Source organism: Lycorma delicatula, chromosome 9 (assembly GCF_047948215.1).
Source record: "Lycorma delicatula isolate Av1 chromosome 9, ASM4794821v1, whole genome shotgun sequence".
Classification (NCBI taxonomy): Eukaryota; Metazoa; Arthropoda; class Insecta; order Hemiptera; family Fulgoridae; genus Lycorma; species Lycorma delicatula.
In genome coordinates, this window is record NC_134463.1 from 105,699,245 (window position 1) to 105,721,631 (window position 22,387).

The 22,387-nt window shown below is 28.4% G+C and overlaps 1 protein-coding gene across 4 annotated transcripts in view; it reads right to left on the reverse strand.

The window, feature by feature from the left end:
- Positions 1-22,387, reverse strand: part of LOC142329769 (synaptic vesicle glycoprotein 2B-like) — a 218,742-nt gene that overhangs the window by 15,103 nt on the left and 181,252 nt on the right. For all 4 annotated transcript variants that reach the window (XM_075374546.1, XM_075374544.1, XM_075374545.1 and 1 more), the window contains 6 exons: positions 18,104-18,172; positions 10,742-10,903; positions 7,514-7,676; positions 6,071-6,192; positions 3,423-3,667; positions 44-246 (listed from right to left, as the gene is read on the reverse strand). In XM_075374546.1, the coding sequence (XP_075230661.1) occupies positions 44-246; positions 3,423-3,667; positions 6,071-6,192; positions 7,514-7,676; positions 10,742-10,903; positions 18,104-18,172 (964 nt within the window). The remainder of the gene's footprint in view (positions 1-43; positions 247-3,422; positions 3,668-6,070; positions 6,193-7,513; positions 7,677-10,741; positions 10,904-18,103; positions 18,173-22,387) is intronic.

Below are 22,387 nucleotides of genomic sequence, written 5' to 3' on the forward strand. Positions count from 1 at the left end.
CTAATGGATACAACAATTAATTATAATGCAAGATTCTACTTACGCCATAAGTGCACCAAATTGGATACCAAATATAATAAGAGAATGTCCAACATACGGTCTTCTAAAAAGTACTGTCACTTGAATCCATGCACGATGAAGTACATGTAATAATTTATTTGATTTTTCATCATTTATAGCTGCAGTAGCAGTTTTTATATTCTCATTATTCGTTGATAAACCTTGTTCATCTCTCAGTCGTTTTACCTTAAAACCATTAATAATACAAAGTTTTTAAATAAGCGAGTCAACAATGAATTTCAATTACTAAATTAAATTTTAACTTATGAATTTGGTACAACAAAGGCAAGCTTAGATAACTCTGGACAACAAAATTTCCTTTTTTTGTTTGTTATAAGAATGTTAATAACTGAAACTTGTTAATAACTTTTTGATGCTGATTTCAAATATTTAAGTGATTTCTTCCTATTAGGCATAGTTTTTTTTTTATTACCATTCTTTGTTGCAAGAAAAAAACATTGTGACGATAGTATAACAATATTATAAGTGTAATTTCTACATGTCTAAAATCTGCTTCTTTTGGAAATTCTGTAGTAGTTTGCTGTAGGTACATAAGTTTTGTGATTTAGCAGTAGTCAGCCAGCATTCGGTTCCATTTTGAAATAGTCTGCGGCATATTTATCACTCCAAACCATTTTAATTGCAATGTCATGTGACAAGGTCCAATCAACAAGCGTTACACATGAATCACAGCAAGTATGAAGAGTCCAAGACCTACACTGACCAGTCAGAAGGTTACTGAAACTGGTGGCAATTTTATTAAAAATTCACTGCAATACGCTCACAAACACATATTACAAAACTTTAAACACTTTATACACACATTAATATGGTATATATACTGACTTTGCAGGGAATTAATAAATAAATACTGACTTTATTTACTTTAAATAAAATAATATATTCTGATGGTAGGAAACTACCATCATTAGAAACTACCACTAAATGTTACACAAACAACAGCTTGCACTTGACCAATATAGTTGAGATTTTTCTACACCAGCATGATACATTGTTTATAGTAATACATCTAATACTGAGTCAACAAAACAAAATTCATGTACACTGTGCAATGTGTGACTAATAATGTGTGACATATTTCATTTAGAAAAAAATATGATGTGAATAATATGTATACAATTTTAATTACTGTGTAAATAATAACAATAATAATATTGATTTTTCATGGCTATTTATTAACTCAAATATTTAACAACTTAACTCCAACTATAGGTAAATAAATAAATAATTGTTCTTGCAGTGTTCATATTTTATGCACATGTACATACTGGAAGATAGGAAGGTCGATTACAAAAAATCTGAGAGCAATAGGGAAATTCTGACATGAAATTCTACCTACAGTTGAGCTACTACTCAAAAATAAAATGTAGGCAATTGAAATTACTTACCATTACTGTGTTTTTTAAAAATATTTTTAATATTAAAAGTTATTAGAGCAATAATACTTAATTTTTATTGTAGCAATAGTTAAATAATATAATGATTGCAGCATTGCTGTCACATAGCTTGTTGAATGTCACAATGAAGAGCTAGTAGAAAAATAATTGGAAGAATAGAATTTTCAGTATGAAAGATAAAAATGACAAAAATGAAGATACACTTGACAAATGTTAACATAATTTGTCATTGATTCAATCTAAAATTCATTGATTAAATGAAATGCACTGTTCTAGATGGATGGAGCTGTCTGATTATGTTGCTCAGTTAGATCCAACTGACAATCATAAAATTTATAAAGAGCTTGAACAGCAGCAATGATTTTAAATAAAAACACAAAAATTATCAATTTATTTTCTTGAGTAGAGGCGCACAATAAACTGTAATGTCATCTTTTTTTTTGAATTTAAGATAGGCAAAATATTTCTTTATCATATACATGATCAAAAGGTAAATACACAATTAATATTTTAATATTAACATGTGTCTCTAACTTAATATTAATGAAGAACCATGCTTGAGAAATAAACATAAGTAAAAAATTCAACTAGTTTTTGATAGTTGCAATATTTTGAAAAATATTCATTTCTAAACAATTCATCTATAAAATCTTGATAAATAGTTACTGTGATATCGAAAATTAGATAGATAATTTTACTATGCTACACGTTTCATACTTGGAAAAAACATAATTATTTTTTGAAACAATACAAAGTTAATGTAAAATTAACTGTTTGAATTTTGCTACTGATGACATAATGTATTTTAAAAATAAAAACTGTTATAAAATCAAGTACAAGCGGGTTGCACATTACGTTTGCTGAACAAAACTTTGCTTTGTATTTAAGCTTCTTTTTAAAGCAAAGTATTAATTCAAATTGGATTATACCTTATTGGAAGACATAATTTTTACAAATTAAATCTTTTCAACTATTGTTATATAAAAAATTTTTAGTTTCTTAAAAAAATATTTAGTTGTTAGTTTTTGACAGAAGTTCTAATCAATAGCATGTCATATTTCTGTGTAGCAATATTTTAAGTAGCAAACAAGTTAAATTTTTCAACAAATAATTGCACAAGTTCTGCAAGTGAAATTTAAAATATTTTAATTTTCTTGTGAACTTTACTGTAATCAGTCAATCCATTCTGTAGATATCTAGGATTAATAAGAAAATTTACTCTTACATTTTTCATAGGCATGTGAGCGACTAAGTTTTTGTAGAAATCTCTATCTATATGCATATATAAAATTATATACTCAACTAAAGTATACACAATTAAAAGTCTTGTAGAGAAGTTGAATTTTATTTTAACACTCCCTTTATATTGTACACAAAATCAAAGCTAAAGTCCACTATTATTTTCTACCTGTAATAAACTTATCTCTTGTTTTGTGTCCTTTTTTTTATTTATACAAGGTCGATCCACAAAAACTTACTTTGAAATATTTACCACGGTTGTCACTTTTTGATAATAATAGATATTTGACATTTAATTGGTCATTATACAGTTTACTAAAAAATTTACAACCTTTTTAATTTATATGCTAAGAATGCATTTAAAAAAAGTTTTAATTGATTAAAAATACAATTTGAAACGACCACTTTTGGAAGTTGTCTTTTCATTTAGAGTGGAGGTTCACCTCATTTTGGTATAACTGTGGTTTTTTATATTTTACTAACAAGGATGGGTGCATTTAAGAGAAAAATTCAAACAAATCAAATTTAAAACAGGTAAAATTAAAAAAATGTTTGTTCAAAACTTATACATTTAAAAAAAAATGTTTACTGAAGTTTCCCTTCTAGGATGTAGGTGAGAATCAAATCCCTGTGGACACCAGGTATTTCAACTTTTAAATAAATAAAACAAACAATTGAAAAATTATCAGTATAATACATACTTACAGGATAGCTTTCACTAGGCATTCCTGTATTAATAGAATACATTGTCCGAAAAACTTCTAAAGCTTCTTCTTTTCTGCCTTTAGCAAGTAAAAATTTTGGGCTTTCAACACAAAATGATGTTAAAATACCAGATATAAATGATGGTAATGTAGCAACTAAAATGAAAACTCTCCAAGAATTTATTATTATTGCACCATTAAATAATTCCCAGTGAATTCTCTGTGGAATAATAATCCAAGCCAAAGCTATAAAAACAAAACAAAACATTATGACATTAAGTAAATTAATGAAAAAAAAATGTTCTTGAAACAAGTACATACAACACATGCGCGCACACACACACACACACACACACACACACACACACACACACACACACACACACACACACACACACACACACACACACACACACACACACACACACACACACACACACACACACCCACACACACAAGGGCTGGTTGTAACTAACTATATTTCATTTGTTGTCTGGATTATCAGCACCAAATTTGAATTCATTATCTCATTTACTATATAAATTGGCTACAGCAAGTTAAGCTACGGTTTTTCTAACCTCATAATTAACTTAAAATCAACATTAATAAATGAAAATAATGGTTTTAATACTATTATATTTATTTAATTTGTTTGTAAATATTTCTTCTTACTATTCAATGAATACTATTATTAAGCTCTAACTATTAAAACTGTATTAATTATTTTACATACTGTAAGTATTTATCTTGTTAATGTATAAATTAATAGACATAATCATAGGTCTCTCATTGAAAATAGCTGGCTAATAACCGCTAACTGACGTCATATGCCTTTGATTTGAAAGAAATGGCCAGTAAACCATAGCTATTTTCTTAAAATATCTCTTTAGTGCTGCAAACAGAAATATATATATATAAAGCTTACAATATTAATGAATGTATCAAATCAGCTTTTAGGTGAATGAGCAAACAACATACACTTATCACATATTCTTAGTTAGTTAGATAATATTATTAGATTACATAAAATACAACTGTTCCGTATTATTAGCAAATTGATAATAATTGCTCTTCTTTCTTATTTTACGATTACACAAAGAGATAAACTGACGGCTGAGGAGCTTATCATGATTATAAAGCCTAATAGCCAGCACATAGGAATAATAATGGTAGATAAAGAACCTACTGCACTCCTAGAAGTAGTGAAATCAAATCATGAAATTAATCACCTTGGTACAATTTAGCAACTTTTTGTCACCATTTCATAAAAAATACATGTAAGATGTTTTTTTTAACTAAAGAAAATAAAAAAATATAATAGGCAAATAAAATCAACAGAAATAAATGTTTCTAAACAGGCATCATTGAGTTTAAAACATTTTTCATATTTCACAAGCTTCTTTATTTCATGTTAAAAAAATCATCCATCCCTCTTTTTTTAATAAAAATCTTTCCAAAATTTTTTAACTGTAAGAACAACTTTAAAAACATGTTTAAATTCTAAAAAATGGCATGTAAATATGAATTATTATAGTGTTTTTTTCTTCTGTAACCCTGCGTAAAGTGTGCCTTTATCAAGGAACTGTTCCACTGCTTTATATTAGGCCTTATGATGATGAATTTTAATAAGCGTAAATTTTTAATGTCTTTTTTTATGGTAAAAATTTGGTAAAAACCATTTAAATCATATCAAATGTTTCAACATACTAAGGCGATCTTATTGTTTAAATATACTCTGCTATAAACAATTTAAAAATGATTGAAATCATCAATAAGTGGTGATGACATCAACTAACAATAATCATGTGAGCAAAATGAATGAAGTTATTCATTATAATTGTTGATGACAAATCAAGAAATCACTGTGAAGTAGAAAATTCTTTGGAACATGTAATAAAGAAATTGCAGCAACATTTGTTTCAAATTTGATGTCTCAGGATCACTAAAACAATTACATCATGTGTTATATATGAGTTTAGATTTTGTAAATGACAACAAAATATTCTTGAGGATTATTTACAAGGCCAGTTATCATAGAGATTGACAAATCTTAGCCAGACAGCAAAGACGCATGTAACGTTCAGTTGAATTTCAATGATGTTTGCTAACAATTTGTGTTTTGTTTTATTTTTAATTGCTTGCCAAGCAGAAAAAAATCCTGGTAGAAACAAAAGAATAAATGAAAATATAATTTAAACCTTCAAAAAACCCCAGTACAATTTTAATACGAAAATATCTAACTGTGATGTCAATTTGTGATTACACTTCTATCGAAAACCAGTTATTCAAGCAGCATAGATTTTAGGACTTCTATGCAAAAAAATAAGATAATCATGCTTTTATCCCACCTCCATTCAACAGTATAGAGGAATACAACAAAACTTTGGGTCCTAAAACATGTAGAAATATGCAAATAGAAATAATTACACAATTTTTTGTTCAAGAACATATAATAACTGAGTTTCAGAAATAGTTGTAGAAGTGAGAACAAGATTGTAAAAGGAGTATAAAGTTTGGAGCACAATAACAATGTTAAACCACAATAATATTAAGCGAGTCTAAAAAAAAAAACTGAAACTTTTGAACAGTCCTTACATTTTGTAATAAATATAATCTAAAAAAAAAAGATTATTTTATTTTTCTTTTTACCAGGTAAAATGATTCCACCAATTGAAATAAATATCCCAGAGCACATAATTATACTATCCCTGTATTTTCCATTAAACATTTCGGATAGATATGCCATAAAAATTGAATAGGGTCCACAAATTCTGAAAAAAAAACAAACTATAAGCTAAAAAAAAATCAAGGATTGATTAAACTACTGCATATATTTTACACAATTTAATTACAAAAAAAACATTTAATTAACAAAATATATTTCTAAAGCAAAGTTAAAAAGCTTAAAAAATTGCAATATGGTTTTGAAGAATTTACGTTTTTAATATTATACGTAAAATTCTATTAATTTACATAGTTCAAAAAATTCTTTTAAGAAGAATCACAACCCTTTGGTGTACTATACTTAAATCATTTACTATAATTTGAGGCAGATATTTATACTTCAATTTTTAAAATTTATTAATCCTGTAATGATTAAATACAAAACAAGAATTCACTCTTTACGCCCAACCACACCTATTCACAACAATAATAATAGTAATTAAAAAAATATAAAAACATGCAAATATAAAACATGCAACTTTTTTTCCCCAATGAGCATTTTGGAAAGTATCCCTTTAACAAGATATTGCATATGTTGTTCATATTACCTGTCAATCATTACACTCATGGATTTCCAAGTAAGGATGTATTGTTAATTAAACTCAGCAACAGAACAGTGGTTGACAACAGAGTTTTGAGTATGAAAACAGTTTTAAAATATAACTAGTTCAGCTAGGCCTCAAACTATCAACCACACATGAAAAGACTAGTGCTAACTATATATGTATCTCTAACACAGTAAGAGTATCTCAAGAAGTAAAAGATAAATAAAAATTCTGAACACATACAAAGGTACTAGCTACTTTTTTTCAGAGTAGTGAAGTTTACATTACAGTCAATTCCTCTGGCAAATAGAGTGAAGATGTTATTTATATAGAACTGAGCCATCTACATTTCAGTGGGCTTAGCATATGCAACAGTATGTTGTTCAGTTAAGAATGCAACAAGAACTACTTCAATCCTCTCTTTTCTTTTTAAACTTGGCATGGGATGCTTGTTGTCTTGAATAACTATGTCAATTTCACAAACAACTCGCTTCTCATGTCAAGACATTTAAAGGACTTTTTTGAACTGGTACCTAACATACGAGTAAATACATTATATTATTATAAAAAACCTTCCAGCCAAAATTATATTTATTACTAGTGTATTATATACAGATAAAGCAGTTTCATGATATTCTTTTTTAGCTGAGAGCTTTGACATTTCATATTTACATGATTTTTCTAACAAATATGATAAATGAATAAATAAAATGATTAGCAAAAAAAATGTTACACTATCCTAGGTTTTTATATTAATACAATAAAGAAAATAGTTATTAAAAAACATAAATATATTGTTCAAAATTTATTAATTTGTACTTACACAAATCCACTGAGAAATTTAAATGTTAGTAAAAGGATAAATGTCTGAGAAAGACTAGCACCAATATTGCACAATGTATCAAGAAAATATCCAATCACAAGTAATCGTTGACGACCAAAATTATCAGATAAAAATCCCCATAAGAAAGCACTAAGTATCATGCCTTTTAACAGAAATAAAAAAATACAAGCTTAAACTCATAAAATAAATGGATACAAAATAAATTTTTTAGCTTTAATAAAATACAATGCACAATAAATATATTTAATCCTTTTTCAAATCTTTTTTTTTATATTTCCTATCTTTTATTATTCTCTTTCAATACCTTCCAATTCTCCAATCGTATCTTTTTTCAAGTTTACAATTGTCACTTTCTATTTTCCAGGTGAAGATTTGTTTACTTTTTCTTTACCAATTTTATCCAGTTCTACAAATAATTTTTATACGTTTTGCTCTATCCATTAAATAAATTTTCAAATTTCATGCCTCTTTTTCATTCCCTTCTTGATGATGATAATTTCTGGTTACAATTGCAGTTTACCAGACCTTGATATTAACTCAGAACCCCAAGCAGCTCTATGTCAATTTCCTTCCAAGCAGTGCTTCTATTCTCTACGGGTTTTCAAACATTGTCTTTCCATCTATCCTGTGACCTTTCACTTCGATGCTTCCCTATATTTTACATTTCTATCCTCTTGATAAGACTGAACTAACACATAAGATTTTCCAAATTTTCTCTCTCAAATTATTCATATCTAATTTTCTCCTGATTTTAATGTTGGTTATTTTATTCCTTTTTGTTTCATTAATAATTCATAAAAATTTCATTTCCCAGCCTGAATTATACTAATCTTTTTCTACCATGATTGATATTTTTGAGACATATATGACTATCAGAACACAGCAAGGGAATTGTATAATAATGTTTTTGCCTTCCTAGGCAGATAGCAAATGCTTAGACGATCCCTTTTGTAGTATATATTACCTACCTCATACTTCCATCTATTGTTAACTCTCTCACAGTATCAAATAATAGTGACCTCCCTGTGCTTGTTGACTGCATTTATTATCCAAGTTTTGCAAGCTTCATTTACTATCTCACATATTTCATTAAATATACCATAAAAATATGGAAAAAACACATAAAATTATTCTAAAATAACACTTCATGATATATTCATATTAAGGGCAATGAAAATTATTCTGATTTAAAGGTCACTAAAACAGTGACTGAATATTACACTTATCTATAAAACAAATGGTAATTCATTTTAATAATAATGAAACAATTTTAAAGTTCACAAAAATTGTTAAAAATTGGTTTTTAATAATTTTATTTTTTTAACATATGGAGAAAATTTAACAATTATAATGGCCTCTTACTATAAAAGTTGACCCAAAAAATATCCATCTAAGTTATTAAGGGATGACAATATTAGCCTTTACAGCATATTTCAGTAAAACTTTCCTAAATTTTATTTCTGGTGTAAACGCTTTTTGAGATCTAATTTAAAAATCTAAACATATCTTTTTTAAATTTTGAATTAAAGTGGTAAAATACTGTTGTATATTACAGTGTTAATGAGGGCTTTAAAAACTTCTGAAGTATCTTCTACTTAATTTAAAGAAAAAAAAAATTAAAAAGTTTTTAAAAATATCACCCAATGTAATAATTAGATGTTCAATAATGTCAAAAGTGAGATCAATTAATTATTATTCTGCTAACCAAAGTAGTGATGGTGGTGATGATCAGGGCCTATCCTTGTTTTTTCTTTAATCTGTTAACAAGCATAAAATTATTTTATTACCATTTACCTAAGGATGGGACTGTTTGTGAGAAATGAATTTTATTTCATTTCTGCACTTGACACTCACCTCCAAACTACTTTCCTTGCAATAAAAATCCAAAATGAGAAATCTAATTGAAAACTCATATTTGCTGTGTTGATCTGATAATAAAGAAGGCACCTAATGAGTTCATGCTCTAAAAAATAATACTAACAGAATATGTAATCTTCATTTTCAAGTGAAATATTTATCTTTTCCACAATTACATCCAATGGTTTTTATCTGCTTTCCTAAATAATGTGATTTTTGTAAGAAACTGTCATCTACTATTGAAATTGACAACCTTTCTTGCAGTATTCCTCATCAATAATCATCAACCCATTTTCAAATAATACTGTACTATTATGCAGTCATATGAAATTATGAATTATTATGAAGGGGGCAACACTTTTTTTTTAGCTACTATATAGACTTTCAGTTTGGTAATAATTTGCAATGAACATACTGTTTTTTACAACTCATAAACAGACTATCTGTATTAGTCACTTGCCAAATGACAAGTATGTCCTTGAGAAAGATATCATCTAGTGCTGTCACATATTTAAATCAAAATATCTTTTTACAGTCAAAAAAGTTATTTGTAAATTCTTAATTTTTGACACCTTATAAGTAAATATTTATAAATTGATAAGCGTGTCTGAGTTCACAGAAATTTTTATTATGACTGTTTAAATTTATTTTTAACCTAATAATAACTGAAATTTGTCAAACAAATTTCAAATGACTATACTTTACATTATAGCTGGGTCCTAAAAAAAATTCTATTAAATTTAATTTTGTACATGTTTTTTTAATAAATAAAATATGAATGAACAAGCTGTTAGCTATGAATAAATATTCTGTATAATTCATTCAGTAATTTTGATGGTTATTTAAATAATATATTTATAAAGTGTCAACAATTCAAAGTCTGAAATAGGCAGAATATTTGACATGAAATAATTTCAAAATTTCTAACCAGTAATAATTTAAAGGATGGAAAAAATTAATATTATTCTCCTAGTATATCTGATAACTTCAATATTCATACAAGTGTGTGTGTGTGTGTGTGTGTGTGTGTGTGTGTGTGTGTGTGTGTGTGTGTGTGTGTGTGTGTGTGTGTGTGTGTGTGTGTGTGTGTGTGTGCGTGTGTGTGTGTGTGTACACACGTGCATGTGTACATGATTAAAATGAAATTATGAAGAACATAAAAATTCAAAAAAAATATTGCAGATCTAAAATTAACACTACTTGTAAATCTCAGGATACTGGTTACATTTAAAATAATTATAAGAAATTTTTTTTTTACATAAAATCATCTATAACTGACCGATTTTAAACATATGTTTTTAATTACATTTGAAATGTAATTAAATAAAGTTATAGTTTTTAAGGTAGTACCTGCATATATGGCACCATTTAGACAGCCTTTATTGAAATCATTAAGTTGAAGATCACAACTAGTAACAGGTAATGTAAAAGACATAACTGAAGTATCAAAGAATGTTGAACAAGCTGCTGGAAATGCTATAAAAAGCAACATGTAATTAAATTTTCCATAACCTGGAATATAAGAAAAGAAAATATAATAATAATATTTTAATTCTGAAATAATGATATTTAATACATATATTTAATACTGATAATTAAAATAAAGTAAAGATTTCTCATAAACATAGAATTCTGAACATATTTTGCTGCCCAGATACAGCTGACAAAATATTTTTCTCAAATTTTTACCATAAATGTTTATGGTAAACCAAAAATTACCATAAATCCATTAATATTATACATTATTCTGCATTTTCGTGGATACCAATGACAGGACAAAATTTGAGGTTTCAAAAATGTAATACAACTTAAAAGAATATAATAATTTAGTCCCAAAACTTATTTCCATTATTATACAACAATTTTTTTAAAACAATAAATAACTATTCAAAAACACTTTTTTTATAATTGACTAAATAGATTTTCTTAAATTTTCAATAAATTAAAAAAAAAAACAATTAAATCTGTAGAGTATTTAATTTTGTGCAAATTAATATAAATAAATAAACAAAACAAATCAGCTTAGTTTGTAAATAAAGTAAAACATTATTACTAAATAATTTAGAAAGTTACAACCCAATCTATGATACACGATTATCTGTTTGAGTTACGGAAAACATATGAACCAGTTATAAATAAATATATATGCAGAGTTCTTTTCTATGGATTGGAATGATGGACAATATAAAAAGCTAGTGAACAAGAATTGAATTATACAAAGATGAGTATATTGAGATGGATCAAAGGAATAAACAAGTTAGATAATATCAGAAATGAATACATTTAATGGATTTTTCTAAATTACATCAATGTGAGACAAATTTAGGGAATATTACTTGTGGTAGTATGGTCATGTCATGTGTCAAGATGATAACCATATGACAAAACGGTTTTTTGTGATAGAAGGGGCCAAGAAAGGCCTGAACATATCCTGATAACCTGGACTAGAACCATACAAAAATTATGGCTAAACTGTTAGAAATAAATCCTGAAATTGTAAAATAATAGGCAGATTGGCATAACAGAACTAGTAGGATCAATTACAAATGAAATGGGTTAACACCAAGACATTGAAGAACAATAAAAAGAATTAATTTAGCAAATTCATATATATATGTGTGTGTGTGTGTGTGTGTGTGTGTGTGTACATTTAATTACAAATGAATATTTATAAATTTATATTTATTTATAAAATATATATTTTATATTAATAATATAATATATTATTATATAATTATAATATCTTATATTTATATTTATTTTTATATAATAAATATTTATATTTAATTATAAACTCCTGTGGCTAGCCACTACAGACTGTCTGTAGTGGCTAGTCACAGGCATGTATAAGAATTTAAAAAAAAATTTGATATTAAGAATTGATGTTATTAAGAATGTTTAATTTTTAATTGTAATATTTGACTACATATTTTACACTATATGTGCATTAATTTTAAATTCTTAATATATAATTTTTTAATGTGTAATTTTTAAATTTGTAATTTTTTGATCAATTGACGAGAGAAAATCCTCACAAGTGCTTTTGATGTACAAATGAAGATATAACAAAATAAGGTAAGAAATATTTTTAGATTCTGTACTGTGGTGGATTGCTGAGTTTTACTTTTGGTCTTTAATATATATACATATATATATAGTCATTGAAAAAGGTTGCAGCAATTTAAAAAAATCATATCTTAGAAACTACTAGAGATAATCAAAACGAGTATTTTTTAAAAATATTCACCAACTTGAAAAGTTGTTACATACTTTAGAATGTTTTAATATGAGCTCCATTGGTAACTTTGCAAACATCCAACCAATAATCAAATTCTGCCCAGGTCTGCTGGATCATTGCAGGAATACCTGTGGCAATAGCAGCAGTGATTCGTTGCCTTAAATGTTGTACATTTAAGGCGGTCTATTTTTTCACTGTAGCCAATTTTTAATGTATCCCTAAAGAAAAAAGTTTGGGAGTGTCAAATTTCACTTCTTGGTGGCCAAAGCACAGAACCAGCTCGACCAATCCAATGATAAGGGAATCTTTCATTGAGAGCGCACGAACATCTAAGCTAAAGTGTGCAGGTGCACCATTTTGTTGAAACATTACAGCAACGTTACTTTCTTGTTCAATTTAATCAACTTGCAGGAAAACGTACAGGTGAAGAAGCATGTCTAAATAAAAATTCCCAGTGATAGTAGGCTAATGAAAAAGAATTGACCAATCACATAATCAGACATCAAACTGCACCACATATTTATTTTTGGGAAATCTCTGACATACTCAATAACTTCATTGGATTACTGAGATCCCCATATCCTATAATTATGTCAGTTGATACAACCACTGACATGGAAAGTCGCTTCATCTGTAAACATAACACATTTCAAAAATATTTAGTCGCTGTCAATGTTATTAAGCATTTTACTTGCAAATTCAACATGTTTAGAACAATCCGTAGGTTTAAGTTATGTAAAAAAACTTTTTGAGTTAGTGAATTTTAAAAAAAAATATCATTTGATTATCTCTAGTAGTCTCTGAGATACAATTTTTTTAAATTGCTGCAACTTTTTTGATAATCTTGTATATACAAATCTTGTATATACTTTTTTGATAATCTTGTATTACTGGGGTTGTGCTCTCTTCTGTCACTAAACTTAGAGACATCACCTTAGCTTGAAGCACTATTGATTATGCTTTCAGTGTCTAACCTATCAGTTTATGAAAAATATTATTTCTATAGGAAATCTTCCCTTTCTTCTCCAGGCAGTGCAGCTTAAACGATAATGTACTGAGAAGACTGACTCCTGAGATTCTTGAATTGCTGCAATAATCCAACTGAGATACTCTCCATTCTTCATCCAGTTTCCTTCTCACTTCTTTAACCTTGAGGTCGGTCTCAGATAATTTTCTTCAAAGTAATATGCTAAATCTACTGAGAATTTTTTAAGTTTTTCTTTAACCACTTTGAAAGTACTACCCTGAGCAATGATTATTGTGTCACTCATGTATAAGAATCGTGTCGTTTTTTTATTGTTTGGTTAATTGTTGGTGTAAATATTTTATAGAATATAGAAAAAATGTGAATAGCAAAACAGCACTCCCTTCAAAGCTGTCAGGTCATATTTTATCTTGTCAGATGATCCCATAATAGAAACAAATAAACATACTACACAAAACAGTAAAAAGAACAGGTCTACAAATATCTTTTGAAAAACCCAATACGACAAATATCAAGAATGCTCGAATTTTTTTAAAAACCTTGGAAAAGTAGAAAAATCAAAACAGTGTAAATACATTGTAGAAACTATAGAATGGAATGACCAAGAAAAAATATTGCAAGATATACAAGTATAATTTACAATCTTAGCGGCAGAGTGATAGCTTTTCATTATGTTGAAAAAATGATTGATAAAGTTGTACATCCCTGTAGAATCGCTTTATACTATTATAAAGAGGAACAGGGTTTTTGTTTGTTTGGAGTAAACAAGAAAAAATATTTGATCAGTTGCAACCAAATTTTTACCCATCACCTTTTTTGGCATAACTGAGAAGTGTTTAAATATATTATTTCATCTCAAAAAAAAACAAAAAAACAAAAAAGAGTATATATGTAGTAGTGGAGATTTGCCAATTGAAGCACAAACTTTAATGAATTGAATTACTGAACTAGGAACTGTGAGTCTCCATCACTGTGTGAGCTATGCTTAAACTGAATGATTCAAATCAATCAAATTTAATAATATTACAAAAATAATACAATTAAATTTACATTAAATAAAAAATATTAAAATAATTTTTTTAATTTCTGTTTAACAATAATGGGTTTCCTGTGGGGATTGCTTATGACCCTAGAGTAATGAAGTATATGAACACTTCATGGGAGACTAGACCAATCATCACCATCAATTGGTAACAAACAGGGTGCCCCTGGGGTGCTGTTTTGGGAGGTGCAATGAGATGCTCTTATATCTCTCCAAACAATCATTTGACTTTCAAAATTCAAATAGGGTATTTGTTAGTAGGTTGAAGGCTAACTTTTGCAAAAAAAACTTTTTCATCATTATACATTTGTTTGGTTTGTTGCACTTCAATAATCCTTTATAATCTAAGTTGATCTTTTATTTTCAGCTTATTTGTTATACCCTGATTAAATTTTGATTATTTGCTTTAGATAATGTATTTCAACCTCGTCTCTGACTACAGGCTTTACCTTCTACATTTCCTTTTAATACTACATTAACTAACTGTGTGCATTAATGTAAATTCTTTCCATAGTAACAATTTTCCATAGGCTTTTTTTTACTCATCTTTAAACTTTTTCATTTCAAACTTTATCAATCCATCAAATTTAAAAATGTTTATTGATTAAAGAATGTATCCTGAAAGAAAGTAACAGCTCTTTCAATCTTTTTTGAGGGCACACGTAACTGATATTTAGTGCTGAATGGCAGAAATTTAAAAGTTTAAACTATAGACTAGTTTTTAGTTTAAAGAGACTAGTCTTTGAATACTTGGTTCTAATACAGGAAAACTAATAAACAGCTCATTATAAAATATAAAAATAGTGAAATTTTTTGAGAGAGCACGAAACGTTTGGACCTTTAACAAAAACTAATAGCTATAATACTTGCATAATGTACAAAACTGATATGATAGTAAATAGATTATAGATATTATATATTAAAATGAGATACAAAGATACTTTGTTCTAAAGTAGTTTTTTCAGCAAAGATGTAGATTATGATAAGTAATATCATTAAAAAAAAAAACCTGTAATAATATTTCTTACATAAAAACAGTTATTTTTCCTTAAACGTATATATTTTACGATACATAAAAAATAAATTTTATGACTGAAATAAAAAATGTCAATCATAAAGAAAATCAATAAAATAAAAATTTAATGATTTAAAAATTTTATGTTAACTAATTGTATTTTAGTCACATTAATTTTTATAATTAAGACTTGTGTATAGAACTTACTGAATCTTATGTTAAATTAATATTTTTTATAACAATAAAAATAAGATTCATGTGCAACATTTATAAAAATAACACCATAAATTGACTGTCATATCAAAATTATTAATTTCTTCTAGATGTAAATTAATTATCACCTGAAAAGTCAGCTTTACCTTTAAGATTAGTAATTAAAAGATTATAAAATTTATAAAAATAGTTTTTAAAGAACATTTAAAATATTGAATGAAGAGTTGTGGTCACTATTCACAACAGATTATCAATCTTATGAAATTTGCACACAGTATAAATCTAGGCAAATAAGTAAAGTCAATGACACTTACAGAAAATAAGATTTAAAATACTTTTAATTATGCATCATAATAGATAATTATACAGAATACAGATTACATAAGGAGTTTGTACCAAAGAAAGCAGGAGCATATAAATGTTGAGAATACAGAACAATTAGCTAAACTAGTCGTGCATCAAAAATCTTACTAGAATTCTGTACAGAAAAATTGAGAGGAGAGTGGAAAAAGTGTTAGGAGAAGACTAATTTGGTTTCAGGAAAAATATAGGGGCAAGGGAAGCAATTTTAGGCCTCAGCTTAATAGTAGAAAGAAGATTAAAGAAAAACAAACCAACATACTTGGCATTTATAGACCTAAAAAAGGCATTCGATAATGTAGACTGAAATAAAATGTTAAGCATTTTAAAAAAATTAGGGTTCAAATACAGAGATGGAAGAACAATTGCTAACATTTACAGGAACCAAACAGCAGCAGTAATAATTGAAGAATATAAGAAAGAAGCCGTAATAAGAAAGGGAGTCCGACAAGGATGTTCCCTATCCCCGTTACTTTTTAATCTTTACATGGAACTAGCAGTTAATGATGTTAAAGAACAATTTAGATTCGGAGTAACAGTACAAGCTGAAAAGAATAAGATGCTATGATTTGCTGATGATATAGTAATTCTAGCTGAGAGTAAAAAGGATTTAGAAGAAACAATGAATGGCATGGATGGAGTCGTACGCAAGAACTACCGCATGAAAATAAAAAAGAACAAAATGACAGTAATGAAATGTAGTAGAAATAACAAAGATGGACCAATGCATATGAAAATAGGAGGAGAAAAGATTATGGAGGTAGAAGAATTTTGTTATTTGGGAAGTAGAATTACTAACGATGGACGAAGCAGGAGCGACATAAAATGCCGAATAGCACAGGCGAAACGAGCCTTCAGTCAGAAATATAATTTGTTTACATCAAAAATTAATTTAAATGTCAGGAAAAGATTTTTGAAAGTATATGTTTGGAGCATCGCCTTATATGGATGTGAAACTTGGACGATCGGAGTATCTGAGAAGAAAAGATTAGAAGGTTTTGAAATGTGGTACTATAGGAGAATGTTAAAAATCAAATGGGTGGATAAAGTGACAAATGAAGAGGTGTTGCGGTAAATAAATGAAGAAAGAAGCATTTGGAAAAATATAGTTAAAAGAAGAGACAGACTTATAAGCCACATATTAAGGCATCCTGGAATAGTCGCTTTAATATTGGAGGGCCAGGTACAAGAAAAAAATTATGTAGGCAGACCAAGTTTGGAATATGTAAAACAAATTGTTAGGGATGTAGGATGTAGGGGGTATACTAAAATGAAACGACTAGCACTAGATAGAGAAACTTGGAGAGCTGCATCAAACCAATCAAATAACTGAAAAGAAAAAAAAGAGTTTGCTGGCGTGAGGTCAGCAGATAAAAGTATTTATTTACCTGGAAGGACCAAGAAGAAACTTTGATTTAAGTAACATCATAAGATATTAAATTAAATAAATAAAAAATAGAAGTGGTTGTTAACCATATTGAACTAATTTAATTTTAAATAGATTAGTCAAAAAATCTTTTAAATTATTAAGTTTATTCATTAGAAATGGCAACAAAATAAACCCTTCTCACAAGTAGTTACATACTCAAAAAGAATATTATCATTTTTTAAGAATAAGAGGCTTTTTTTAAATAACACATTTTAAAAATATTAAATCTAAAATTACTAGACAACAAGAATTTAATAATATTAATGTTAAATGATATATTTTTTTTAAATGTTACGAAACAGTTTGTCATTCAAGAGGATTAAATGACTTGAACTTCAAACTAACATAAAAGGGTGCAAAACTGAAAATATATTTAAAAGTCCATTAAAGCTATTTTATGGCTGTGATTCTAAAATACAGCCATATTTACCTGTATATGTTATCGCTGTTTCAAAATCCACAGATTGTTGGCTGGTAACACTAATCATACTAATTTTATCTGGAAAAAAAAATCGTATATTAGATAATTAAAATAATCTTCTTTGACCGTCCATTACTAATGGGTAATAGAGATACTAGTTTATAACATTAGTAAACAAATTACACACTGAGAATAACAAATATTCAGATGTAATATAATATTGCATATATTATGTACATAATTTCAAAGCATTAGAAGAAATATTGAATGGCATGGGTTATAAACCCGATTAGAAAGAAATGCAATTTTTAATTAAATGAAGATAATATAAATGAACATTAAGAAAACATATTATGTTAAAAATTGAAGAATTTTGTTAATTGGATAATAATACAATAAAACAGAAATTAGAAAGAAAATGTGCAAAATGTACAACTAAGAACAGATTTCATGTAGAAAAGAAATCTTCTGTTATCAATTATACATCCAAAAACTCTGTCACAGAAGGTCAGATTTCTGGTTTTAGTTGCCCTTGAAAACATACCCAAAACTCAGCTTTTTTGCCTCTAACTCCAGTTCCTATGAGCTGATTTGCTTAAAAATCATTAGGATTCTATTTCTAATAGGTTTACAATATTCTACCAAGTTTCATCAAAATCGATTAAAAATTACACCCAGTAGAACGAAAAAAAAAAAAAAAATGTACCCCACAACTCTGTTTTTGGCTGTATCGCTGGTTCCTACGAACAGATTCACTTGAAAATCAATGCAGATCTATTCCCAATAGGTTTACATCATCCATCATTTGCCAAAATCGATTAATGTAAATGAATGTTTATATTCATTCTTGTATGTATATAAACAAAGCAGAATCTTGTTCAGGAGTCTCCAAAACGTAAAGAAAAATTGCTCTTCCTTATCCCTGACACCTCCTTATAAAATTTGACCAGCCGCAGTAACAACTTCTACAAAATTTGGAAATCTGCTAAAAATTAGAGACTAAGATAATTTGAGAAAGATGACACGCATCAAAAGTTAATAATCTTGGAAGTGTGTTTAATGTGCTGATTGTAAATGTACAAAAAAAGTTCGCTTTACCGTAGTTTTTGATTTATAAAGATTTTAAAATTAAAAATTAAAAAATTACATATTACTGTAACAGCGAGGATAATGTTTTGAATTTGTATCAATATTTCCTTGAGTTTACACTTTAAATCAGAATATTTCATATTTTTAAAATGCAAGAGATAGAAAAAATGTTAAAATTAAATGGCTTGAAAAGTTTGAAATGAAGAGGACCTAAAGCAAATAGCGGGGTAAAAAATTGTGACTAAGTCTTGTAAAGGGACAGATATGAGGGTAGTTAACTCAAAGAGGTCTCCAAATCTATTCATAGATCAAAGAGTTACCAAAATCTACAGAAAGCCATGGGAGAAAAGGATAAATCATTTTGCATTACTCAGCTTAAATACATGCTACAATAATTTCTTTTTCTTCCAGATGTTAATATGTAAAAAGGTTCAGATTTCTTTAAGAAAAACTCTCTCCAGCACCAGGATGAAGCATGGTGAATGTATTCCACTGAATGAAATTATAAATCAACCAAATCTCCACTTGAGAGCAATAAGGATGAGCTGCTTTATCTTACAATAAGACTTTCTATTAATTTATCTGCTTATGATTTTTTTTTTTGCCTTCAGTCATTTGACTGGTTTGATGCAGCTCTCCAAGATTTCCTATCTAGTGCTAGTCGTTTCATTTCAGTATATCCTACATCCTACATCCCTAACAATTTGTTTTACATATTCAAAACGTGGCCTGCCTACACAATTTTTTCCTTCTACCTGTCCTTCCAATATTAAAGCAACTATTCCAGGATGCCTTAGTATGTGGCCTATAAGTCTATCTCTTCTTTTAACTATATTTTTCCAAATGCTTCTTTCTTCATCTATTTGCCGCAATACCTCTTCATTTGTCACTTTATCCACCCATTTGATTTTTAACATTCTTCTATAGCACCACATTTCAAAAGCTTCTAATCTTTTCTTCTCAGATACTCCGATTGTCCAAGTTTCACTTCCATACAAAGCGACACTCCAAACATATACTTTCAAAAATCTTTTCCTGACATTTAAATTAATTTTTTATGTAAACAAATTATATTTCTTACTGAAGGCTCGTTTCGCTTGTGCTATTCGGCATTTTATATCGCTCCTGCTTCGTCCATCTTTAGTAATTCTACTTCCCAAATAACAAAATTCTTCTACCTCCATAACCTTTTCTCCTCCTATTTTCACATTCAGTGGTTATTTCTACTACATTTCATTACTTTTGTTTTGTTCTTGTTTATTTTCATGCGATAGTTCTTGCGTAGGACTTCATCTATGCAGTTCATTGTTTCTTCTAAATCCTTTTTACTCTCAGCTAGAATTACTATATCATCAGCAAATCGTAGCATCTTTATCTTTTCACCTTGTACTGTTACTCCGAATCTAAATTGTTCTTTAACATCATTAACTGCTAGTTCCATGTATAGATTAAAAAGTAACGGAGATAGGGAACATCCTTGTCGGACTCCCTTTCTTATTACGGCTTCTTTCTTATGTTCTTCAATTGTTACTGTTGCTGTTTGGTTCCTGTACATGTTAGCAATTGTTCTTCTATCTCTGTATTTGAACCCTAATTTTTTTTAAAATGCTGAACATTTTATTCCAGTCTACGTTATCGAATGCCTTTTCTAGGTCTATAAATGCCAAGTATGTTGGTTTGTTTTTCTTTAATCTTCCTTCTACTATTAATCTGAAGCCTAAAATTGCTTCCCTTGTCCCTATACTTTTCCTGAAACCAAATTGGTCTTCTCCTAACACTTCTTCCACTCTCCTCTCAATTCTTCTGTATAGAATTCTAGTTAAGATTTTTGATGCATGACTAGTTAAACTAATTGTTCTGTATTCTTCACATTTATCTGCCCCTGCTTTCTTTGGTATCATGACTATAACACTTTTTTTGTAGTCTGACGGAAATTCCCCTTTTTCATAAATATTACACACCAGTTTGTATAATCTATCAATCTATCGCTTCCTCACCTGCACTGCGCAGTAATTCTACAGGTATTCCGTCTATTCCAGGAGCCTTTCTGCCATTTAAATCTTTTAATGCTCTCTTAAATTCAGATCTCAGTATTGTTTCTCCCATTTCATCCTCCTCAACTTCCTCTATAACACCATTTTCTAATTCATTTCCTCCGTATAACTCTTCAATATATTCCACCCATCTATCGAATTTACCTTTCGTATTATATATTGGTGTACCATCTTTGTTTAACACATTATTAGATTTTAATTTATGTACCCCAAAATTTTCCTTAACTTTCTATTTTACCAATGTTCATTTCTCTTTCCACTTCTGAACACTTTTCTTTAATCCACGCTTCTTTCGCCAGTTTACACTTCCTGTTTATAGCATTTCTTAATTGCCGATAGTTCCTTTTACTTTCTTCATCACTATCATTCTTATATTTTCTACGTTCATCCATCAGCTGCAATATATCGTCTGAAACCCAAGGTTTTCTACCAGTTCTCTTTATTCCGCCTAAGTTTGCTTCTGCTGATTTAAGAATTTACTTTTTAACATTCTCCCATTCTTCTTCTACATTTTCTACCTTATCTTTTTACTCAGACCTCTTGCGATGTCCTCCTCAAAAATCTTCTTTACCAAATCTTCTTCAAGCTTCTCTAAATTCCACCGATTCATCTGACACCTTTTCTTCAGGTTTTTAAACCCCAATCTACATTTCATTATCACCAAATTATGGTCGCTATCAATTTCTGCTCCAGGGTAAGTTTTGCAGTCAACGAGTTGATTTCTAAATCTTTGCTTAACCATGATATAATCTATCTGATACCTTGCAGTATCGCCTGGCTTTTTCCAAGTGTATATTCTTCTAGTATGATTTTTAAATTGGGTATTGGCAATTACTAAATTATACCTCGTGCAAAACTATAAGTCGGTCCCCTCTTTCATTCCTTTTGCATAGCCCGTATTCACCCACTATATTTCCTTCCTTGCCTTTTCCAATGCTTGCATTCCAATCTCCAACTATTATTAAATTTTCATCTCCTTTAACGTGTTTAATTGCTTCATCATCTCTTCGTATACACACTCTACCTCATCATCATCATGGGCGCTTGTAGGCAGGCATATAGACGTTAACAATCGTTGTCGGTTTAGGTTTTGATTTTATCCTTATTACAATGATTCTATCGCTATGCATTTTGAAATACTCTACTCTCT